The 22435-nt window shown below is 33.4% G+C and overlaps 1 protein-coding gene across 3 annotated transcripts in view; it reads right to left on the reverse strand.

Moving 5' to 3' along the window:
- The window catches only part of TBC1D23 (TBC1 domain family member 23), a 70190-nt gene that overhangs the window by 32256 nt on the left and 15499 nt on the right, over positions 1 to 22435 (reverse strand). For all 3 annotated transcript variants that reach the window (XM_077118599.1, XM_077118600.1, XM_077118598.1), the window contains 4 exons: positions 10559 to 10670; positions 8826 to 8931; positions 7463 to 7667; positions 2419 to 2542 (listed from right to left, as the gene is read on the reverse strand). In XM_077118599.1, coding sequence (XP_076974714.1) covers positions 2419 to 2542; positions 7463 to 7667; positions 8826 to 8931; positions 10559 to 10670 — 547 coding nt within the window. The remainder of the gene's footprint in view (positions 1 to 2418; positions 2543 to 7462; positions 7668 to 8825; positions 8932 to 10558; positions 10671 to 22435) is intronic.

The following is a 22435-nucleotide window of genomic DNA, read 5'->3' on the forward strand; positions in this document are numbered from 1 at the left end:
CCAAAAAAATGTGAATTGCTCTCAGTTTACTTGTATGTCATTTGTAATAGATGAGACAACATTCACATCCCTCAAGAGGTTTTAGAAGCACTATGGTTTTTACGTTTTAAATCAAAGAATTATTAATTTATAATAATTATAAATAAATAAATTATTATTAATAATTATAAATTATATATATAATATTAATATATAATAATTGAGTACTTTAGAACTCAATTGTGGGTTTTTATCTAATTGTGAAAAATAACATATATACAAAAAAGCAATAAATTACAATGCACACGAGAACAATTAGTTACAGAAAAGATTTCAGATAGAACATTTAAAAATGTTTTAAACTGCGTGAGTTCAGTAGTATTTTTAGTCTTTCAACAATCATTAGATACAGAAACTACTACTCCACTAGAGGTTTAAATTTAAAACATTTTTAATGGCTAAAGGAAGCTAGTAGGAACATAAACATTTGGGGCATATTTCATTCCTTGCACTGAACTACTGTCATATATCTTATATTAATTAACTTGATTTTAATTCTCACAACAGGCCTGTAAAGTGTACATTTTACAGGTAAGGAAATAGGCTCAAATCAAATAACTTGTCCAAGTTCACAGAGCCAGTGAGTAGTGGTATTGGGACCAGAAAAAAGATTTAAGACCCCATAGCCCATGCAATCACCATTACCTTTGACCACAAGGTTTGTACATAATGCTACTAGCTTTTCTGCTGTTTAAAAATTACTATTACAAATAGAGACTAGAACATGCAAATATGAACACAGAATAGTGATAAACATAATATATAGCATTAAACTTACACTCACTCAGCTAAACTAAAACTATCATTGCACTGCTTACAGTTATGGGTTCTCAAGGTTTAAGAATCAGTTTCAACTGTTTCATTTCATGATTTTAAAAAAACAAAAATACTTCCATTTCACAGACATGATACTGGTAGCAAGAATAAACTATATGGAACACAGAGTGGAGAGAAACTGCTGTGTTAGTACTCAGTTAAAACTTCCTGCTACCAGCATTGAGTACTAAACCTCAGAGTTCTGGCAGAGAAAATGATGCAACCAGAGACACCTCTAGTAAGCATTAGAATGCTTAAGAGAAATAGTTTCTTGCTTTATCATAAATAAGTAAATGAAATAGCAACATATTTCAGAGAAGCTATAATTTTATAGGTATTTTGTTATTCTGACTCTACATGACAAGACTGTAGTCAAAAGGGAACTAAAAAATAGGCTACTTGGGTTTGAGATTTAATGAACCAAGAGTCAAAATCAGTTAGAATTCTCTACCATTTTCTGACTGCTAACTCATCCCATCATCCTCTGAGACAGGTACTATTATTATTCCATTTTACCGATGAGGAAATTGAAGTTCAGAGGCTGAGTTATATGAATTAGCTCACATAGTTAGTGGTAGAAAGGGGGTTCTTCCTGAAAAGTTAGGAGAGACATGAACAAGGAATATGCTTAATTTTTAGATATATATTCTTCAGCAACCAATCATTATTTTAGTAAGATCTTCAAGTTCACCTAGAAGAGCAGTTTCAAAGTACGGTCTGAAAGCCCCTGAGAGTCCCTGACACCCAACACTACTTAGATTTTATTTGCCTTTTTCATTCTCATTCTCTCACAAGTAAACAAAAGAATTTTTCAAAGACCACGACACTTGATATTATTACATACTAAATAAAGAAGCAGATGTGAGAACCCACCTATCTAGTGAGAACCCACCTATCTTTGATATAGCTAACCATTAAAGAGATTAACAAAAATAAACTGCCCATTTTCACTAAATTTTGGAAGCAATACATTCATCTTTTATTAAAAAAAAACAATTTATAAAATAATGGGTTTATTATTTTTAAATGAATTATTTTAAATTTCTTAGTTTTAAATTCTCATATGGTGTAAATGTCAATGCAACCCATTTAAATAATGGATCCTAAATAATTTTTAAGAATATAAAAGGTTCTGAGACCAAAAGTTTTAAAACCACACATCAAGAATAACTTAACTTCCCATTGAAAACCCAATTATAGAACTAAAAAGCACTGAGATGTACTTTATATTCTCTTATAATAATCATTTGTATATTCTTCACTTTCCTCATAAGTGGAAACCAATTCTTATATAAGCCATCAATAATTTAACCATACAAAGTTTTAAATTGAACTGAGAAATATATATATATATATAACAACAAAAATGCTAAACTTCATATCAATATAACTAACCTAAATGAAAACCCTAATGTGTATTTTGAAATATAAATAATTTTACTCATTTGGCTTTAAGTAGTAAAGGTCTATAAGTTGGTACTTTTGTTTCCCTTGGGGGGGGAACTAATTACAGTTTTATAGAAATCTATTTTTCATTAAGTGTTCCTACTTTCACTTTATTACCCAGTTGAGTGCATAGGAGTCTGGAGTAATTTTCTTTGTATCAAGTAAAGAACAAAGTTCAGGTTCATGGTATTGGATGAGTAATCGGAAGAGATGAAATGGTCTCCCCTTCAGGGAACAATCCCTAGAAGATAAGAGAAGCAAGGTTTCTTGCATTAATAGGCCAGAAATGATCACAGCAGTAATCAACCCTCCTGCAATATCACCTCTCCCCACCTCCAGAATACATGAACTTGGCAGCATTCATGGAAAGGCTATCTGCACTCTTGCTAACACCTTTAATACACCTGACTTGACATGAAGTTTGCAGAAACAATAGTCTATACCTGCTTAGGGGGATTCTTTCCAGGTGAACCCAGGCAGTACTCAAGTGAGACTACAAGGATCACTGCAAACAGTAGGACCAATCAGGTATTTTGATGTTTTGGATCTTAAAGGGAGATCTGGAGGGTTCTGACAAAATGCAAACCCCTTCCTCTCCACCAAATAAGAGAAAATTTCTAGGAACACTTCAGATTAGCTTTCCAATTAATGTACTCAATTAGGAATCCTTTAGCAAAGGTACAAGTCTGAAATGGCCACAGACGAACGTTTTAGAATAGTCAAACCAGAGCCTTTGAAGCTGACAATGTGGCCTGGGTACCAAGTACTCAAGTAAATTGCAGGAATTGCCAAATACTGTGCTCACCCAGTGATGGCAACTTTTAGTCATTCATCTTATTGAATAACTGTCTTACTTTAAAGGGTTACTGTTAAAGTAAAATGGGAAAATTGAATGTAACACATTTTAAAGTCAACAGCACCAAGTATATATGTCACCTTTTTTTTTTTATCAAAACAACACATGCCACTGCCAGATTTTATTCTCAAAAGTAGAAATAATTATTAAAGATAAAAGGATGCATTCTGGGCCATAGATTCTCTGCAGGGGGTATCTCAGCCTGCTCAGGTTTAAGAAGGCAATTCTGCCCAGGGTAAAGGAAGCCACACACAGTACTGGTCAGAATCACACCTTCTCCATACCCAGGTACTCAAACATCTGAACCCAAAAAGGACAATCCCTTGAAACAGACCTGGTCCATGCACTAGGTCCACCTCTCATGAAGCATAGTCACTTCCTTCTTCCTACTCAGTCCCTGACCTGGAGTTCATAAGTCTTATCTTCTAACTTCCTTATAAGAATCCCTCTTAGAAAATATTTTGTGTCTAGAGACTTTGTTACGTATTTTGTATTTGCTTTAATTCATTATAGTATGTCCATGTTTGTAATAGCACAAAACTTAATTGGGTTACTGCATAGAAAAAGAATCTCTTACAAGATACAACATTTGGTAGTATGATCTCACTGGATATAGGAAGGTTAACAGTTACTTTCTAAACACTCCATTAAAATGATCAATATTGCAAAGTTATTTCCAGATAGTTTGGTTGCTTGGTTAAGGTATAGTGTTAATGTGGACAAGGTGATGAATAATTCATCTTCTTTGAACCAGTATGCTTCACGTTCCTCAGACACTAATTGAAAACTTCATCCCAGTCAGATTTTACCCTGAGATGCATACCACTAAACAGAAGGAAACAAGGCAAGAATATATCTAATGAATAACAAAAAACTTCTAACAGCTCAAAGCACAGGTCATCATAATAAAAGTCAGTATTTACTGAGGGCATACTATGTACCAGGGACTCTTAGAAGCACTATAAGTTATCTCATTTTATCTTTGAAAACAACCCCACAAAAGAGATACTCAAATTTTTATCTCTTTTGAAAAAGAGTAGCATCTCTGGAAGTCAGTCATTACAAAACCATCTATTCATTTAATATTCGTGTACTGCAAAGTTACTCTCTATGGCAAGGCATTGTACTTGACAGGTTCTACCCATGCAACATTTGAATTTGTGCAACAAGAACATATAATGGAGTTCTTCTTAGTAGTATGTTATGAGGCTTGTGCTCTATTCAGGGACATCAATGCTGAACCTGGCTAGAGTGACATGTTACATGTGAAACTCAGAAATAGTAACTGGAGGAACCAGACAAGACATTCTATTATAAACCTTAATGTAAAACCTCTCCTCCTATTCCCACCTGCTGGTACCACCATTCCCTAGAGAGAAAGGTGGGACGCATGTCCCTTTCTATTGATAGCTAGCTCTGGGAGAGAAGAGATGGCCAATAAGAGCTAAAATATAGGTGAAAAACCTAGTATAAGAAAATGACTCTTAAATATGGATTCTGGTCTGAGCAGTGCCATGATCTTGGCCTTTCTTTAAGCATTTTGGGGTCTGTCTTCCTCGCATGAATCAATATGGCTCCCAAGTAGCACAAAGGTTCTCCATTCAGGGGTATATGAGAATCACCTAGGGGCTTTTAAATAATGCCTATACCTAGGCTCTATTCAATCCATTTATATGTGAAATTTCAGTTTTAAAAGTTTTTCAGCTGAATACAAATTTCTCTAAAGATATACAAATAGGGAACAAACACACAAAAAGATACTCAACATCACAGATACTAGGGAAATGCTAATCAAAACCACAATGAGATACCACTTTACACCCACTAGAACAGCTATAATCAAAAAGGCAAATGTTGACAAGGATGTAGAGAGATTGGGACCCTCATATACTGATGATGAGAATTCAAAATGGTGCTGCTGCTGTGGAAAAGTCTGACTACTCCTTAGAAGGTTAACACAGAGCTACTATATGATTCAATAATTTCATTCCTGTGTATATACCTCAACAAAATAAGAATACAACATCCATACATGAACTTATGCACGAATGTTCATAGCAGCATTATTCATAATAACCAAAAAGTGAAAAACAAATAATGTCCATCAACTGATGAATGGATAAAGCATGGTATATCTGTATAGTAATGTTATTCAGTAATAAAAAGAAATGAAATACTGACACATGCTACAAAACTGATGAACCTTCAAAATATTATGCTAAGTGAAAAAAGCCAGTTGTACACAGATACAACATGATTCTATTTACATGAAATGTCCAGAATAGGCAAATCTATAGAGATATAAAGTAAAACAGTAGTTATCTAGGTTTGGGAATGTTGGGGGCAAACTGAGAGTGAATGTTAATGGGCTCAGGATTTCTTTCTGTGGTGATGAAAATACTTTAAAATTGGGCAGGCCACAGTGGCTCAGCAGGCAGAGTTCTTGCCTGCCATGCCAGACACCCGGTTCGATTTCCGGTGCCTGCCCATGCAAAAAAAACACAAAACCTCTAAAATTGACTGTGGTGAACAAACAATTCTATTCTAAAATCCACTGAATTGTACACATTAAAAAGGTTAATTTTTGGTATGTAAATTAACTCAATAAAGCTGAAATTAAAAAAAGGAAAAGAAAAAGACAGATTAAAGTTTCTTCAGTTGATTCTAACAAGCAACAAGGGTATAGAACCATATGAGAAAAGCAGAAGTACCTTTCCAAGCTTAGGTTCAAACCCTAACTCAGTCAACATACCAGAAGGGTAATCCTGAGAAGTAATTTAATTTTACTCTTTGCCTCATTTCCATAGTCGTAAATCAGAGATATGCACATAATGGCACTCACTGTTAAATGAGAAACTATACAAAGACGCACATAATGGCACTCACTGTTAAATAAGAAACTATACAAAGCACCTACAGTTAGCTTAGTGTTATCACATAGTAAGAACTCAAAAATGTAGCCATTTAATTACCAAGGTTTCAAATAGCAGTTCTCTTCCTTGGCTGCACAACCAGTAACCTCTAAATAAACACTGATGCCTTGGAACTCATCCACAAAAGATTTTGATTTAACCAGGTATGGAAACTGATATCAGAATTTTTGAAAGCTCCTTGAATGATTCTAATTTATAATCAAGGTTGTACAGGCAAATCACTTAGATTACATTTAAAGTTCCTTTTGGCTCTAAAATTTTGAGTATCTGATCCATCTGCTCTTGTAATTCCCATCTGATCTCAGGAACTATAAGAATTCTTTCAAGTCTCATTACTGCCTCCCACAAACTTCCCTGACCACAACCACAACCACCAATACATCTATCTGGTCTCAACTTAAGTATCAATTGTGCAAGGAAGTCATCCCTGATCTACACAGTAACTTGTATCTCCACGATTATATATTTCCATAGCACTCTATATTTCACTTTTCTAATACTCAGCAAATTTACAATTCTTTGTTCAAATTGTCCATATTTCTAAGACTATATGCTTTATAATCCCAGTGTTTTAGTTTCCTGGGCTACTCAATCAGGTTAAACAATAGAATTTAGTTTAATAACTAATTTATTAGTTTCCAGTTTTGAGGCTAAAAGAAAGTCCAAATCAAGGGTTCATCAAGGTGATGCTTTCCTCCTGAAGACTGGTGTTTTGGGGCTGGCTGCTGGCAATCCTTGGTCCTTAGCCTGTCACATGGCAAGGCACGCGATAACATCTCCTGGTCTCTCCCTTCTTTACTGGGTTCCATTGATGTTCAGCTTCTAGCTACTTTCTCTGTGGCTTTCTTTGTCTAAATTTCATTCCACTTATAAAGGACTCTAGCAACAGGATTAAGACCCATCCTGATTGAGGTGGGACACACCTTAACTGAAGTAACCTCATCAAAAGGTCTTACTTACAATGGGTTCACACCCACAGGAATACTTTAATAACATGTTTTTTCTGGGGTACACACAGCTCCAATCCTCCATACCCTGTATCTAACATAAGGTAGCACTCCAAATATTTTACTTTTCATTCAGACACTTTGATGTTATTTTTGTTCTTTTGGTAAAGAAACTAAAATAGGAATATCAACTGAATAAATCTGAAGAATTATGCTGCCTATATAAAACTCTAGGAACATAAATTCTTAACTAAAGCAGCATCCTTTAAAAAACATTTAGAACCAGAAAAATGAAGTCAGTTATTATGGCCCATACAACCTTAAAAATTATTTGAGGCTTTTACTTTACCACCAAATTAAACCCAACAAATTCAGTTCAAAGCAAACTTTTATTCACTTTTAAAAATTATAACTAAATATTTTACCTGGGAATGTACTTATTCATGATAGCATAAAAGCAGTTGTATAAATCGCTGCGTGGCAGATGAAGATGCACCAACGGTTTGAGCAGATGTATCCAGTTAAGAGATGGGCTATATTTAATGTTACGTGATTTACAATAGAAGGTAATTACAGATTCAATGTCCAAAAGTAATTCTGCTGTCTTTTCCTCTGGTACTGAAAGCTGACCTAGAAAATAAGCATCAAAGTTAACAGGGGCCTTTTAGAGGTTCAGTTATTGGACATAAAACTTGTATATACATGTGTATATTTACAAATATAATACTGTTAGTGTGCTTATAGCATCACTAGGAGAAGGTCAAACTATATGAAAGCACATTTTTCTGTGTATTTATTTCAATAATCACTGGCTCACAGATTTAAAACCCAAGAAAAAATTGTAATCAAAGCTCTTTAGATCTTGTTCAACCTTAGTAAGATAGTTATTTAAAGAAAAGAAAATTAAGAATAACTGTTTCATTTGAGTTTGTATTTTCTTTTCTAATCCCTGAGAAAGGAAAGGAATAGTAGAAGGAATAGTATTTACTATCAGTAAATAATAAATACATATATGCTAAGCATAAGAACAGCCAGTCTAAAATAGAGAGACAGGCAAAACTGGGATGACCCATATTCCTGGAAAGCAAAAAAGTGTTTTCTAAACAACAGATTGTCATCTACCTCCTGATGGACAACTGTCATCAGAGCTTTGGCAAGGAGAGAGAAAGGGATCTATTCTCTGCCACCAAATTCCCTTTCTTTTACCCACACTGGCAATAATGTTTTTGTTGCGGTCGATAAACAAAAGCTATTTAACCAATAATTTAACTAGAATATTATGACTAAAGAAACAAAAAGATACCAGTGGACTATAAATGAACTAAAAAGAGAAATAAACACTAAATTAATTTAATCTATATTATCAACTGAAATAGACCAAAGGGATGGCTGGAAACCTAATTGCTCACAATTTACAACATATTTTGCTATAGCATACCCATGACCCACGAGTTACAGGTAAACTTCTGGAACACAGCACCTTTAATTTAAGAACCACATACAATCATACAGATCTATTTAAAAAGCAAGTTTAAGACTGCAACAAAACTGTAAATGTGAAGAATCAAACATCATGCAAAAGAAACAGTAAAAACTGGGTTGTCTTTCATAAGACTTTAGAGCCACTGCCTAAGAATTTCAAAAGAAAAGTTCTAAAACTATTGATAAGCCCCTTACATGCTTAACAGAAGTCAAATTAATTATATAATTCTATTAAAGCATGATGGCCCTACCCCAAAATTAATATTTCTAAAGTTTTGCATAGCTCAAGACAATTATTAAACTTACCAATAAGCTCTTGGCAATCTTTGTGAATAGCGTTTTGTTCTGGCAAATCTAAAATACCATCCCATGATGCCAAACTATCACCTTTTCCTGAAACATTTAGAGCAATCTGGAAGAAAGATGATTAAAAAAAAAAAAGGGCAATCAGCGTCACATATTATTTCTCTTTCTTGGAAAATATGTTGTGATAATGGAAAGGCTTGAATTTAGGAATAATAATACATACTGTAAAAATTACAAGGAAATGTATTCATACCCACCCACACAGCAAAAGACCAACAGAATTACTTCAAATGCTTCTACGTTAGATTTCATTACTTCATGTCAATATAGTGACAGAATGATTTTCACAAAATTTTTAAATTTCAAACATCATATTTTATGTTGTTTTTTTAAAATATGAAAGCAACATAATGCTGTATCAGCAAAGGAATACATCTATACCACGTACAATTAAAAATTATATAGAATGCTTAATGAAGCATTAAGCATTCTATATAATTCATGCTATTTTCTAAGATTTTTTTTTTAAGCATACTGACTAAAAGAATCCATTGCATATCAACCAAATGCAATGTGTGGGTCTTCTATAATTCTAACTTAAACAGATCATCTGTAAAAATATATTTATGAGAAAATCAAGAAAAGCATGATTTTAAGGTATTAAGGATATGATATTAAGGAATTATTGTTAACTTCTTTTAAATATTTAATGGTATTATAGCCAAAAGAGCCATAAGAATCAGTAGCCTTAATTCTTGAAGGCGACTGAATAACTATAAAGCTTTTACAGTATTACCACACAATTGTGAAAATCTTGTTGGCTGACACCCTTTCATCCAGGCTATGGACAGATGAGCAAAAAATAAGGACCAAAAAATAAACAAATATGGGACTGAGGAGTAAGGGGTAAAAAAATCGGGTAGATTGCAATACTAGTAGTCTATGAGAGGGAGGGGTAGGGGTTTTTCTTTTTATTTCTTCTTCTGGAGTAATGCAAATATTCTAAAAATGAATACAGTGATGGATACACAAGTATGTGATGATATTGTGAGTCAATGATTGTATGCTTTGGATGGAATGTATGGTATGTGAAGATATCTCAATTAAAATAGTCTTAAAAATCCTACAGCAAGAAGTCAAAAAAATTCTATGTACAGTTATAATTCTATTTCTGTTAAATATACATTTGTGCAGGGAAATGAAGGAAAAAGGATATATACACCAAGACATTATGTCTTCCTGTAGTTGGTAAATGACAGATGATTTTTATTTAAGCGTTTGTGTTTATATGTTTTCACAAGATGTGTATGTCTCTTAGAATCATAAAAGAAATCTTAATTAAAAATTTTTTTAAAAATGTGCACTGGAGAACATGTGAAAAGAGGAAAATAAAGCAAAGGAAAATCTACCATAGGCAAATTTCCTTTTTTTCATCTGCAATAGTATATCGTATTTTATTCACTGGTTGTACTTTACCATATCATCAATTTTCATAAACACTATTTCTAATGACTACAAAAGAAAACATTACCTTTCAAAACCTAAACAATTATCATCAAATATACCAAACACTAAAGAAATACAATTTAGTAATTTGCCTTGTTTGACAAATTTTTTAGATGTGGCATGTTCATAAAATAATAGTCTTTTACAACTGAATCAGGTGGAAATAAAACTTTTCTTTTACATTATTCTTAAGTAATTACATTTTGTTTGTTTTAGGTTTCAGTTACCTTCCAAACTTTGGCCCTCAGATTGGCAGGCAGCGGTCTACCTTGAATTATGTTTCTCAAAGTTTCAAGATCACAACCTCCTGCTTCCAGAGCGTCTTCAAGATCTTTTTCCCTAAAAAACAAATTCTATTTATTAAGATAAAACTTAATTATGTATTTTTTCTTATTCAGGATTCATTTATGAACATGACTTGTTAAAAGCTGTCTAGAAGGGCCACAGTGGCTCAGCAGGCAAGAATGCTTGCCTGCCATGCCAAAGGACCTGGGTTCGCTTCCCGGTGCCTGCCCATGTGAAAAAAAAAAAAAAAAAGAGCTGTCTAGAAGAAAATAATGTTCTCAGTAGTGAAAATGTATTACACCAAGGCATACACAGTATTTCATATATTTTGTTTTCTTGGAGTGGAATCTCAGGTTTCATAGTCAATTTCCTCTTATTTAGTTCTAACAAGTTTGATTATCTGTTTTCCAAGATTAGAGAAATTTGAAAAGAACACGGAAGCAAGCAGGCTGACAGCATTGTGAAACCACAGTCAAGTAGTACTCATAGCAGTAGTAATAACTAACACTTTATGTAACACTAACTATGTGCTAGACACTGTTCGAAACACTTTACATGCCTTCTTTTAACGCTCACAACAACCCTATGAGGTAGGTTACAATCATTGCATGAAATTTACATATGCAAAAACTGGGACAAAGAGATGTTATGTATTTAGCTTATGGTTAATCACAGGTTTAATTAGTAGAGTAAGCACTGAAATTCTAGCAGTCTTAATATTATGCTAGATAGCAGAAAGAAGAACTCATAATAATTCAGCCAAGAACTAAAAGCACTGCAATTTGGGACTATTTAATACATAACTTACTCAAAATAAAGTAAATGCAGATATAGTACCAACAGTGATGCCTGGCTTACATTATTTAATAAATTGTAGAGAAACAAAAAAGGCTGTAATGGCAACACTGTGTTATATTTTAAAGTAAAATAATGATATCATATCATCATATAAATTTAATCATCAAGTAATTATGTTCAGCATACTACGTTTATGAAGAAAAGGAAGTATAAAATACATTTTTAATTTTAATTTGCATATAGTTAAAATAACTTTAAAAAACAAACTTTCACAAAGGTACGAACTGTTTTTTAGTCAGAAAACAACCAATTAAAATAACTAATCCTTAGGAATTTACAAATGTTGCAGTTTCATACACTGTTTACAATTTGAGTATACTAAAATAAAGTTCCTGTACAAAAAATATATATATATTTCTAATTAAGACCTACAATTTTCAAAAATTCTTTGAAGCATCCTGAAAGGCAGAGCATCTATTAGGAATCAGGAAACCAGGATTCTGTCACATTTTCTGGTTTTGAGGAAAATTATTCCTGTTCTTCCTTCTCTGAATAAGATAATATAAACTCTTAGTTATAGAACTCTAAGATATAATGTATTAATTTCATGAAGTGTTGCCCTCTTAAGGAAAAAGTATTAAATGATAAAATAATCATTTGGGATCATATTCAACAGAAAAAAATTAACCAAACTTGAAAATTTCCTTAATAAAGCTACTACAAGTACCTATGAACAAGAAAGTAACTAGTAATTATGTTCAGTATAAACACAAAATATATTTTTGTTCTTTTGTTAATACGGTCACCAAAGTGTTGGGAGGGAAAGAGATTTTAAGTCTACTCTTGAGATGTAATTTTAGGGCTGTTGTTAAAGACTGTGTAAGATAGTCTGTTGGAATTTGAAGGACTGTTTGTGACTATGAAACTCAACTAAATCTTTGGTCAATATATATCGTGTTTTTTTAATGATTATATGTGTAAATGAAACAAGGAAATAAAAACACCATTTAATGAAACAATTCTTTCACCAATGAAGAACTAGAATTTTTGCATTTTTCAGTGCAAAATTCTGTTTCCTTTGAAGTAGCTTTGCTAAACTGCTTTGAAAACAAAATATTTTGGGCAAAATGCCTATTCCTCAAAGTATTTTTTAAATGACAATAATATACAAGTACATCTCTGTTGATACAGCTGCTGCAGAGTTCTTTGATGCTGGCCCCAGGGAACCACAAATGCGGTTTCCAGCAATATGACCATGAAGAACTACTCTGGTGGAAACCAGAAAATGCAATCTATATCTTAAGTATTAGACACATCTGACAAACCTAAATAATTAAACATTATGCTAAACAAGGCATTCAAAGAGCTCATTTATCAGACCTTCAACATTAAAATCATGCTTGTTAAAGTAGTAAAAAGAGCTGAAAATGGCAAAGTTAAATAATTCATAGAAAGATCTGAGATAGAAATTAGAGAACTATGGCATTTAGCACTCAAACGGAATTTTCCTTCCTGGAAACCAAGTTCCTTTCTACTTTTCTACAAGCAATACAATACAATTCTACCACACAAAAGCAAAATGCATATCTGGTGGGGGTTGTGGTTTTTAAAATCTGAATATGGTCAACTTCCTGACCTTAGATGCTAAAGATGTATAGAACTATACTGGATATTCAGACACAAGTCTTAAAATAGAAAAGTATTAAGCCTCATCTGTTTATTCTAGTTAATATTAAAAACAAGTGTCTCGTTTGCTCAAGAGGTTCAGGACAGAGCAAATCCAAATCTCTGGGGGTTGGAAAAAACAGAAACCTATCTCTCCCTGACTTTAACTTGAAAACTATAACAGATGTATTATACTAACAGGTAACATATCATACTATAGATCACTGTCAATGATCTATCAGTCACACACTTTTAAAAACTAAATAAAACCTAACTAAATTTCCCTTCACTTAATGTTTTGTGGCAAAATCATCTTATCTAAGCATTGTAACCTATGCTGCTTTAGAACCGTAGCAGAAGAAACACTGTGACTTAATTATACAGAATTAGTTTGATGCTTATATTCAAGCTAGCCTCTGAATTAGTTTACTCCCTCAACCAAGTGGTAAATCCTAGAATATGGAAGGAATTTCACAATGCAAGTTATTTTAAGGGATAAAATGGTAAACTTTCAAGCCATGCTAAATTAAGCATGCATTTTCAAATGCTTCTAAGATTAATAAATTCAATTAGAAATTTTCTAATGGTATTCTGAATAAACTATTCTTTAAATCATATGAAAAATTATTTCATTTTTGTTAAATTTTTTTTACTTAAGGAAACAATACACTTAGTACCACCAACAACAGATACCTTAGCTTAACCATAAGCATATTTTAATTAAGTATCCATATAATCATTGTAAAGCCTGTTTGCATAGTAAGTTTCATAAACCAACTTAAAATTAAGGCAAGACAGAAAAAAATCTACATATTCAGATAAAGTTCTTAAATTCTAAGCACTTAGATACCATTTGATCAGCCGTCAAAATTGTGAATGTTCTCAAAATATCAAGTAGAAAGTTCTTAAAAGATTTGCATTTCTATAGTAATGATCTAATGTTACAAAAGGTACAAATACTTTTACAATTAACATATGAAAATCTTAACCACCTAAAATGGATATCTAAGTTAACTTATTCATAGGCATATTAAAAAAAAAAATCGAAATAATCACTGTAAAGCCTGTTTGTACAATATATTTCATAAACCAATTTAAAATTAAATCAAGGAAAGAAAAAAATCTATAAATATAGATATCAGAGTTACTTGAATCCTAAATATTAAACAATATTTTAAATATCATTTGATTAACTATCAAAACTGTGCATTCTCAAAACATCAAGTAAAAAGTTATCACAAATATCAACTTTGCTATAGTAGTGAGCTATGTTATTAAATATTTTCAAATTTTTTTATTTTAGGAACTTATTTTATCTAATATTACTATATCTGTATGTTTTTTTAACTATTTTTTAGTTGTAAAATATAAAAATATAATACACACACACACATATAAAATAAAGAAAGACACAAAGAAAAGAAAGAAAAAAAAAGCAATGATTTCAAAGTACACTTCAACAAGCAGCTACAGAATAGTTCCCAGAGTTTATTATGGGCTACCATGCCCTTCACTCAGAATTTTTCCTTCTAGCTACTCCAAACACTGGCTGCTTTATCAGGCATAATAATGGAATCATACAGTATCTGTACTTTTGTGTCTGACTTATTTCATTCAGCATTATGTCCTCAAGGTTCATCCACGTTGTCATATGTTTCAGTACATCATTTTGTCTAAATGCTGCATAATATTCCATTGTATGTATATACCATATTTTGTTTATCCATTCGTCTGTTGATGGGCACCTGGATTGTTTCCACCTCTTGGCAACTGTGAATAGTGCCGCTATGAATGTCAGTGTGCAAAATGTCTGTTCGTGTCACTCAAAACTCTTCTGGGTATATAGCAAGCATTGGTATTGCCGGGTCATAGGGCAACTCAATATTTAGTTTTCTGAGGAACCACCAAACTTTTTCCACAGTAGCTGAACCATTTTACATTCCCACTAAGAATGAGTAAGTGTTCCAATTTCTTTGCATCCTCTCCAACATTTACAATATCCTGTTTGTTTTATAGCAGCCATTCTTATAGATGTGAGGTGATATCTCATTGTTGTCTTAATTTTCATTTCCCTTAAGGCCAATAAAGATGAGCAGTTCTTTATGTGCTCTTTAGCCATCTGTATTTGCTCTTCAGAAAAGTGCCTATTCAATTCCTCTGCCCATTTTATAATTGGTTTGCTTGTTCTTTTGTTGGCGAGCTTATAATTTATGTACACTGGGTATCAAGCCTTTATCAGATATGTGGTTTCCAAATATTTTCTCCCATTGAGTTGGCTGCCTCTTCACCTTTTTTAACAAAGTCCTTTGAAGCACAGAAGCTCCTGAACTTAAGGAATTCCCATTTGTCTATTTTTTCTTCCACAGCTTGTGCTATTGGTGTAAAGTTTAAGAAGCTACCTCTTATTACTAGAACTTGAAGATGTTTCCCTACATTTGGTTCAAGAAGTTTTATGGTACTGGCTCTTACATTTATGTCTTTGATCCATTCTGAATTAATTTTTGTATCAGGTGTAAGGTCACAGTGGTCTTCTTTTATTCTTTTGGCTACTGAAATCCAGTTCTCCCATACCCATTTATTGAAAAGACTATTCCTTCCCAATTCAGTAGATTTGGGGGTCTTATCAAAGATCAAATGTCCATAAATTTGGTGGTCAATCTTTGCACTCTTGATTCTATTTCACACGTCAGTCCTTCTGTCTTTGTGCCATACCCATGCTGATTTGACTACTGAGGCTTTATAGTAAGCTTTAAAGTTAGGAAGTGATAGATTTCTCAGTTTGCTCTTCTTTTTAAGGATATCTTTAGTTATTCGAGATCTCTTTTCCTTCCATATAAATTTGATAACCAGTTTATCCAAGACTGCAAAGTAGGTTGTTGGGATTTTTATTGGTATTGCATTGAAATCTGTAGATCAGTTTGTGTAGGATCGACATCTTGATGATATTCAACCTTCCTATTCATGAGCATGGAATATTTTCCCTTCTATTTAGGTCATTTTTTATTTCTTTTAGCAATTTGTTGAAAATTTCTGTATATAAGTCCTTGACACCTCTGGTTAGACTTATTCTTAGATACCTAATTTTTCTGGTCGTTATTCTGAATGGAATGTTTTCTTTAGTTGTCACCTCAGATAGGTCATTGCTTGTGCATAGAAACATTATCGATTTTTGTACATTAATCTTGTATTCTGCCACTTTGCTGAATTTATTAGCTCAAGCAGTTTTACTGAAGATTTCTCAGGATATTCTAAGTATATGATCATGTCATCTGCAAATAATGAAAGTTTTACTTTCTCCCTTCATATTTGGATGGCTTTTATTTTCTTATCCTATCTAATTGCTCCAGCTAGGACTTCTAATACAATGTTGAATAATAGTGGTGACAATGGGTGTACTTGTCTCATTCCCAGTATCAAGCAGAATGCTTTCAATTTCTCACCATTAAGTATGATGCTGGCTATGGGTTTTTCATATATGTCCTTTATGATACTGAGAAAGTTTCCTTCGATGCCTAACTTTTGAAGTATTTTTATCAGGGAAGGATGCTGGATTTTGTTGAATGCTGCTTCAGCATCAATCGATAAGATCATGTGATTTTTCCTTTTGATTTGTTAATGTGCAGTATTATGTTGACTGATTTTCTTATGTTGAATCATGCTTGCATTCCTGGCATGAATCCCACTTGAGCATGATGTCTAATTTTTTTAATGTGGAATTGCATACAATTTGCTAGTATTTTGTTAAGAATTTTTGCATCTATGTACATTAGGGAGATTGGTGTGTTTTCTTTTCTTTTATCATCTTTATCTGATTTTGGTATTAGACTGATGTTAGTGTCATAAAATGAAGTAGGAAGCATTCCTTTTTCTTCAATTTTTGGAAGAGTTTGAGCAGGATTGGTATCAGTTCCTTTTGAAAAGTGTGATAAATTTCTCCCGTGAAGCCATCAGGTCCTGGGCTTTTTTGTGTGTGGGAAGATTTTTGATGACTGTTTGGATCTCTTTACTTGTAACTGGTTGGTTGAGAACTTCTATTTCTTCTCAAGTCAGTACAGGTAATTCATGTATTTCTAGGATTTGTCTTTCACCTAAGTTATCTAGCTTCTTGGCATATAGTTGTTCACAATATTTTCTTATGATTTTTAAAATTTCTTCATGAACTGTGATAACAACCCACTGTCATTTATGATTTTATTTATTTATGTCCTATTTTCTTCTTTGTTAGTCTAGCAGGGGACAATCAATTTTATTAATTTTCTCAAAGAACCAACTTTTAGTTTTGTTGATTCTTTCTGATTGTTTTATTGTTCTCCAGTTTGTTTATTTCTGCTTTAGTCGTTATTATTTCTCTTATTTGCTTTGGGGTTAGTCTGTTATTCTTTCTCTAAATTCTCCAGGTGAACACTTAACTCCTCAAGTTTTACTTGTTTTTGTTTTTTAATATAGGCATTTAGGGCCACAAATTTCCCTCTCAGCACTGCCTTTGCCACATCCCATAAGTTTCTGATATGTTGTATTCCCATTATCATTCCTCTCCAGATATTTACAGATTTCTCTAGCAATTTCTTTCTTGACTCACTGATTTTTTAAGAGCGTGTTGTCTAATCTCCATATATATGTGAAAGCTCTGGTTCTTTGGTGATTATTAATTTCCAATTTTATTCTAGTGTGATCAGAGAAAGTGCTTAGAATAATTTCAATCTTGTTAAATGTATAGACCCAGTTTATGTCTCAGTTTATGATCTATCCTGGAGAATGCTTCATGTGCATTAGAGAAGAATGTGTGTCCTGGTGTTTTGTGATGTAATGATCTATATATGTCTATTAGATCTGATTTATTTATCTTATTATTTAGGTTCTCTATTTCCTTGTTGATCTTCTGTATGGTTGCTCTATGTACAACGGAGAGTCGTTTATTGAATTATCCTGTTACTGATAACATGTCTATTAGCTCCCTTCAGTTTTTCCAATATGCGCCTCATGTACTTCGGAGCGCCTTGATTGGGAGCATAAACATTTATGATTGTTACTTCTTCTTGGTGAACTGTCCCTTGTATTAATATGCAGTGTCCTTCTTTGTCTCTTATGATGTCTTTACACTTAAAGTCTATTTTGCCTGATATTAATATAGCTACTCCTGCTTTCTTTTGGCTACAGCTTGCATAGAAGATCTTTTTCCATCCTTTCACTTTCAATCTAACTGTGTCCTTGAGTCTAAGATGCATCTCTTGTAAATATAATATAGATGGATTATGTTTTTTGATCCACTCTGTCAGTCTGTATCTTTTAATTGGTGAGTTTAGTCCACTGACATTCAAAGTAATTACTGTAAAAGCAGTTTTTGATTCTACTATCTTGTTTTTTAGTTTTTATTTGTCAGATCTGCATATTATTTTCCTTCTCTCTCTCTCTTCCTTTAAATTATTTTTACTCATATTTTCAATTCTGTGCCCTCCTCCAGACCTCCCTTTCCGGTCTCTTTTTTTTATCAGCCGACAGGGCTCTCTTCAGTATTTCTTGTAGAACTGGTCTCTTGTTGACTAGTTCTCTCAATCTTTCTTTATCTTTGAAGATTTTAATCTCTCCCTCAATTTTGAAGGATAACTTTCTCTAGCAAAGATAGTCTTTCTCATTCAGGTTCTTAAAAATATCATACCATTGCCTTCTTGCTACATGGTGCCTGTTGAATAGTCTGAAGTCAGTCTTATGTGTTTTCCCCTGTATGTAGTAGACTGATTTTCTCATCTTTCAGGACTTTTGTTTCTCTTAAATACCTGATAATCTGATTGGTATGTGTCTTGGAGTGGGCTTGTTCAGATTTATTCTTTTTGAAGTCTGCTGGGCCTCTATGATGTGCATATTTGTGTCTTTTATAAGGGTTGGGAAGTTTTCTCCAATTTTATCTTCAACTAACTTTCCCAAACATTTACTCTTCTCTTCTTTTTCTGAGGCACCAATAATCCTCATATTTTTGTGCCTCTTGTTGTCCATCATTTCCCTAAGGTCCAGTTGCATTTTTTCCATTTTTCTTGCCCTTGTTCTTTTGTGCACTCTAGTTCTATTGTTCTATCTTCTAGCTCACTTATTCTTCCATTTCTTCAAATCTGTTATCATGTGTCTCCAGTATATTTTTAATTGGTCTACTGTATCTTTCCCTTCTGTGAGATCTGCCATTTTTTAATTTAACCTCCCAAATCCTTCTTTATGCTCTTCAAGTGTCTTCCTGATATCCTTTATTCCTTTATAAATATCCTTGAGTAGTTGTTTCATAGACTGTGTCTCCTCTGGAATTTTGATTTGGTCATTTGGCTGAGCCTTTTCTGATTGGATCTTCATGTGTTTTGGGAATTTGATTATCTTTTTTTTTTTTGGCATGGGCAGGCACCAGGAAACAAACCTGGGTCTCTGGCATGGCAGGTAAGAACTCTGCCTGCTGAGCCACTGTGGCACACCCACATTTGATTATCTTGATATGGTTATTAGGCAAGTTGGTTTCCTTCACTCTTCTAATATTTTGTATTTACTTAGTTTTTGCTGAATGTTTTCTTTTGCACTTTGTTTGGCAGTTATTCTACCCTAGGACCTACAGTCCTGGATTTTCTCTTGTTTTCTATCTTGTTTCACAGAGCAGGAATGAACTCACTCCGGTCCAACATCTTCCCAGAAGCTAAAAATTATGATTTTAAAAGCAGCTAAAGGGAAATGACAGAGCCTCAGGAAACAACAAAGCCTTGAGTAACAGTAGAAGACTCAGAGCCAACAGAATCTTCACAGCAGAGCTGACATGGATGAGGACATGTAGAGAACAGAGACATGGATGTTTGGATGGTTGCAGCCCAGCAGATGTTGCCATGAGATGTTAAGCAAGCCACAACCTGGAGAGGCAGATATCAGCAACATGACTACCCAGCTGACATGGGTGTTTCTAATTTACGGACCTTCCATGAATTAATCTGTTTCTACAGCTTGCAAACTAACACACCTATCAAGATATTTACATGCCTCCAAGGCAACAGAAGATCACTAAGCATATCAAGATGCAGACATATATAGCCCAACCTAATGACCAAATTAAAACACCAGAGGAGACACAGATTTTGGAACTAATCAAAGATGTTCATATAACTTCATTAAATAAAATCAAGTGGGATGGCTAATGACATAAATGAGATCAAGAAGACACTAGAAGAGCATAAAGAGGAATTGAAAGAATAAACAGAAAAACAGCAGATATTACAGAGATTATAGATTGCTGTAGACCAAATGAAAAATATACTAGAGACACACAACAGCAGATGTGAAGAGGCAGAAGAAAGAATAAGCAAACTAGAGGACAGGTAACTGATTTCAAACACACAAAAGAGCAAATGGCAAAGAAGATGGAATATTCTGAATTAGACAGAGAAACAATAGACAAAACAAAGTATGCAAATATAAGAATCACTGGTGTGCCAGAAGGAGAAGAGAAAAGTGCTAGGAAAATTAGTTGAGGATATAATGGGGGAAAATTTCCCAACCCTTATAAAGGATATAAATATGCAAATCAGAGAAGCCCAATGAATTCCAAATAGAATAAATCCAAATAGGCCTTCCCCAAGACACATCCTAATCAGACTTTCAAATGTTGAAGAGAAGCAGAAAATCCTGAAAGTGGCAAGAGAAAAGCAATCTACCACACACAAGAGAAACCACATAAGACTGAGTCTGGACTACTCAACTGGCATTATAGAGGCAAGAAGGTAGTTGTATGATACATTTTAGATCCCGAAAGAGAAAGACTTCCAGCCAAGAACTCTGTACCCAGGCAAATTGTCCTTCAAAACTGAGAAAGAGATTAAAATTTTCACAGAAAAACAAATTCTGAAAGAATGTGTTAGCAAGAGACTGAACCTACAAGGAATACTAAAGGGAGTTCTGCCAGCTGAAAAAAAGAGACAGGAGAGGGAGTTCAGGAGGAGGGCACAGAACTGAAGAGTACCAGTAAGGATAACTTAAAGGATAAAAAGAAAAAAGATGGAAAAGAATTTACAAATCTGACAAATAAAATCCAATGGATTAGATGGTGGATTCAAGAAATGCTTTTTCAGTAACAACTTTGAAAGCTAATGGACTAAACTTACCAATTAAAAGATACAGATTGGCAGGATGGGTTAAGAAATATAATCCAGCTATATGCTGTTTACAAGACATCTTAGACACAAGAATTCAAAGTGAAAGGATGGAAAAAATGTTCCACGCAAGCTGTAACCAAAAGAATACCAAACAAAATAGTCTTTAAATGTAAAGACATCATAAGACACAAAGGACGCTATATATTCATACAAGGGACAATTCACCAAGAAGAAGTAACAATCATAAGTGTTTATGCTTCCAATCAAGGAGCTCCAAAGTACACGAGAAAAACACTGGCACAACTGAAGGGTGCAACAGATGTTTCCACAATAATAGGAGACTTCAATACATTGCTCTCCTTTACAGATAGAAAAACTAGACAGAGGATCAGCAAGGAAATAGAGAAATTAAGTAATTTGATAAATGAACTAAACCTAACAGACATATGTAGCTTGTTAGACCCCCAAAATACCAAGATCTACTTCTTCTCTAGTGCTCACGGAACATTCTCTAGTATAGATCATATGGTGGGGCACAAAACTGGTCTTTATAAATACAAAAACATTGAAATATTCAAAGTACTTCCTCTCATCACAATGGAATGAAGCTGGAAATCAATAACCATCAAGAACAAGAACTTCCACAAATACATGGAGATTAAATAACACACTCTTAAACAACCAGTGGTTAAAGAAGAAATTGCTAGAGAAATTGGTAGATATTTGGAGATGAATGAAAATGAGATTACAGCATATAGGAATTTATGGGATGGATGTGGCAAAGGCTGTGCTGAGAGGGAAATTTATTGTCCCAAATGCCTATACTAAAAAACAAGAAAGAGCAAATATCGAGGACTTAACTGCTCACCTGGAGGAACTTGAGAAAGAACAGCAAGCTAACCCCAAAGCAAGGAGAGAAAGAAAAATAACAAAAGATTAAAGCAGAGTTAACTGAATGGGAGAAAAAAAAGAACAATAGAAAGAATCAATAAAACCAAAAGTTGTTTTTTTGAGAAAATTCATATAATCAATGAACCACTAGCAAGACTGACAAAGAAACAAAGAAAGAGGATGCAAATAAACACAATCAGAAGTGAGGCAGGGGTCATCTTTACCACAGACACTAAAGAAATAAAAAAAATATATCATAAGAGATAATATGAACAACTATATGCCAACAATTTAGATGAAATGGCCAAATTCCTGGAAACACACCAAAAGTTACATTGACTCAAGAAGAAACAG

The sequence above is a fragment of the Tamandua tetradactyla genome, chromosome 10 (assembly GCF_023851605.1).
Source record: "Tamandua tetradactyla isolate mTamTet1 chromosome 10, mTamTet1.pri, whole genome shotgun sequence".
NCBI classification, from domain to species: domain Eukaryota; kingdom Metazoa; phylum Chordata; class Mammalia; order Pilosa; family Myrmecophagidae; genus Tamandua; species Tamandua tetradactyla.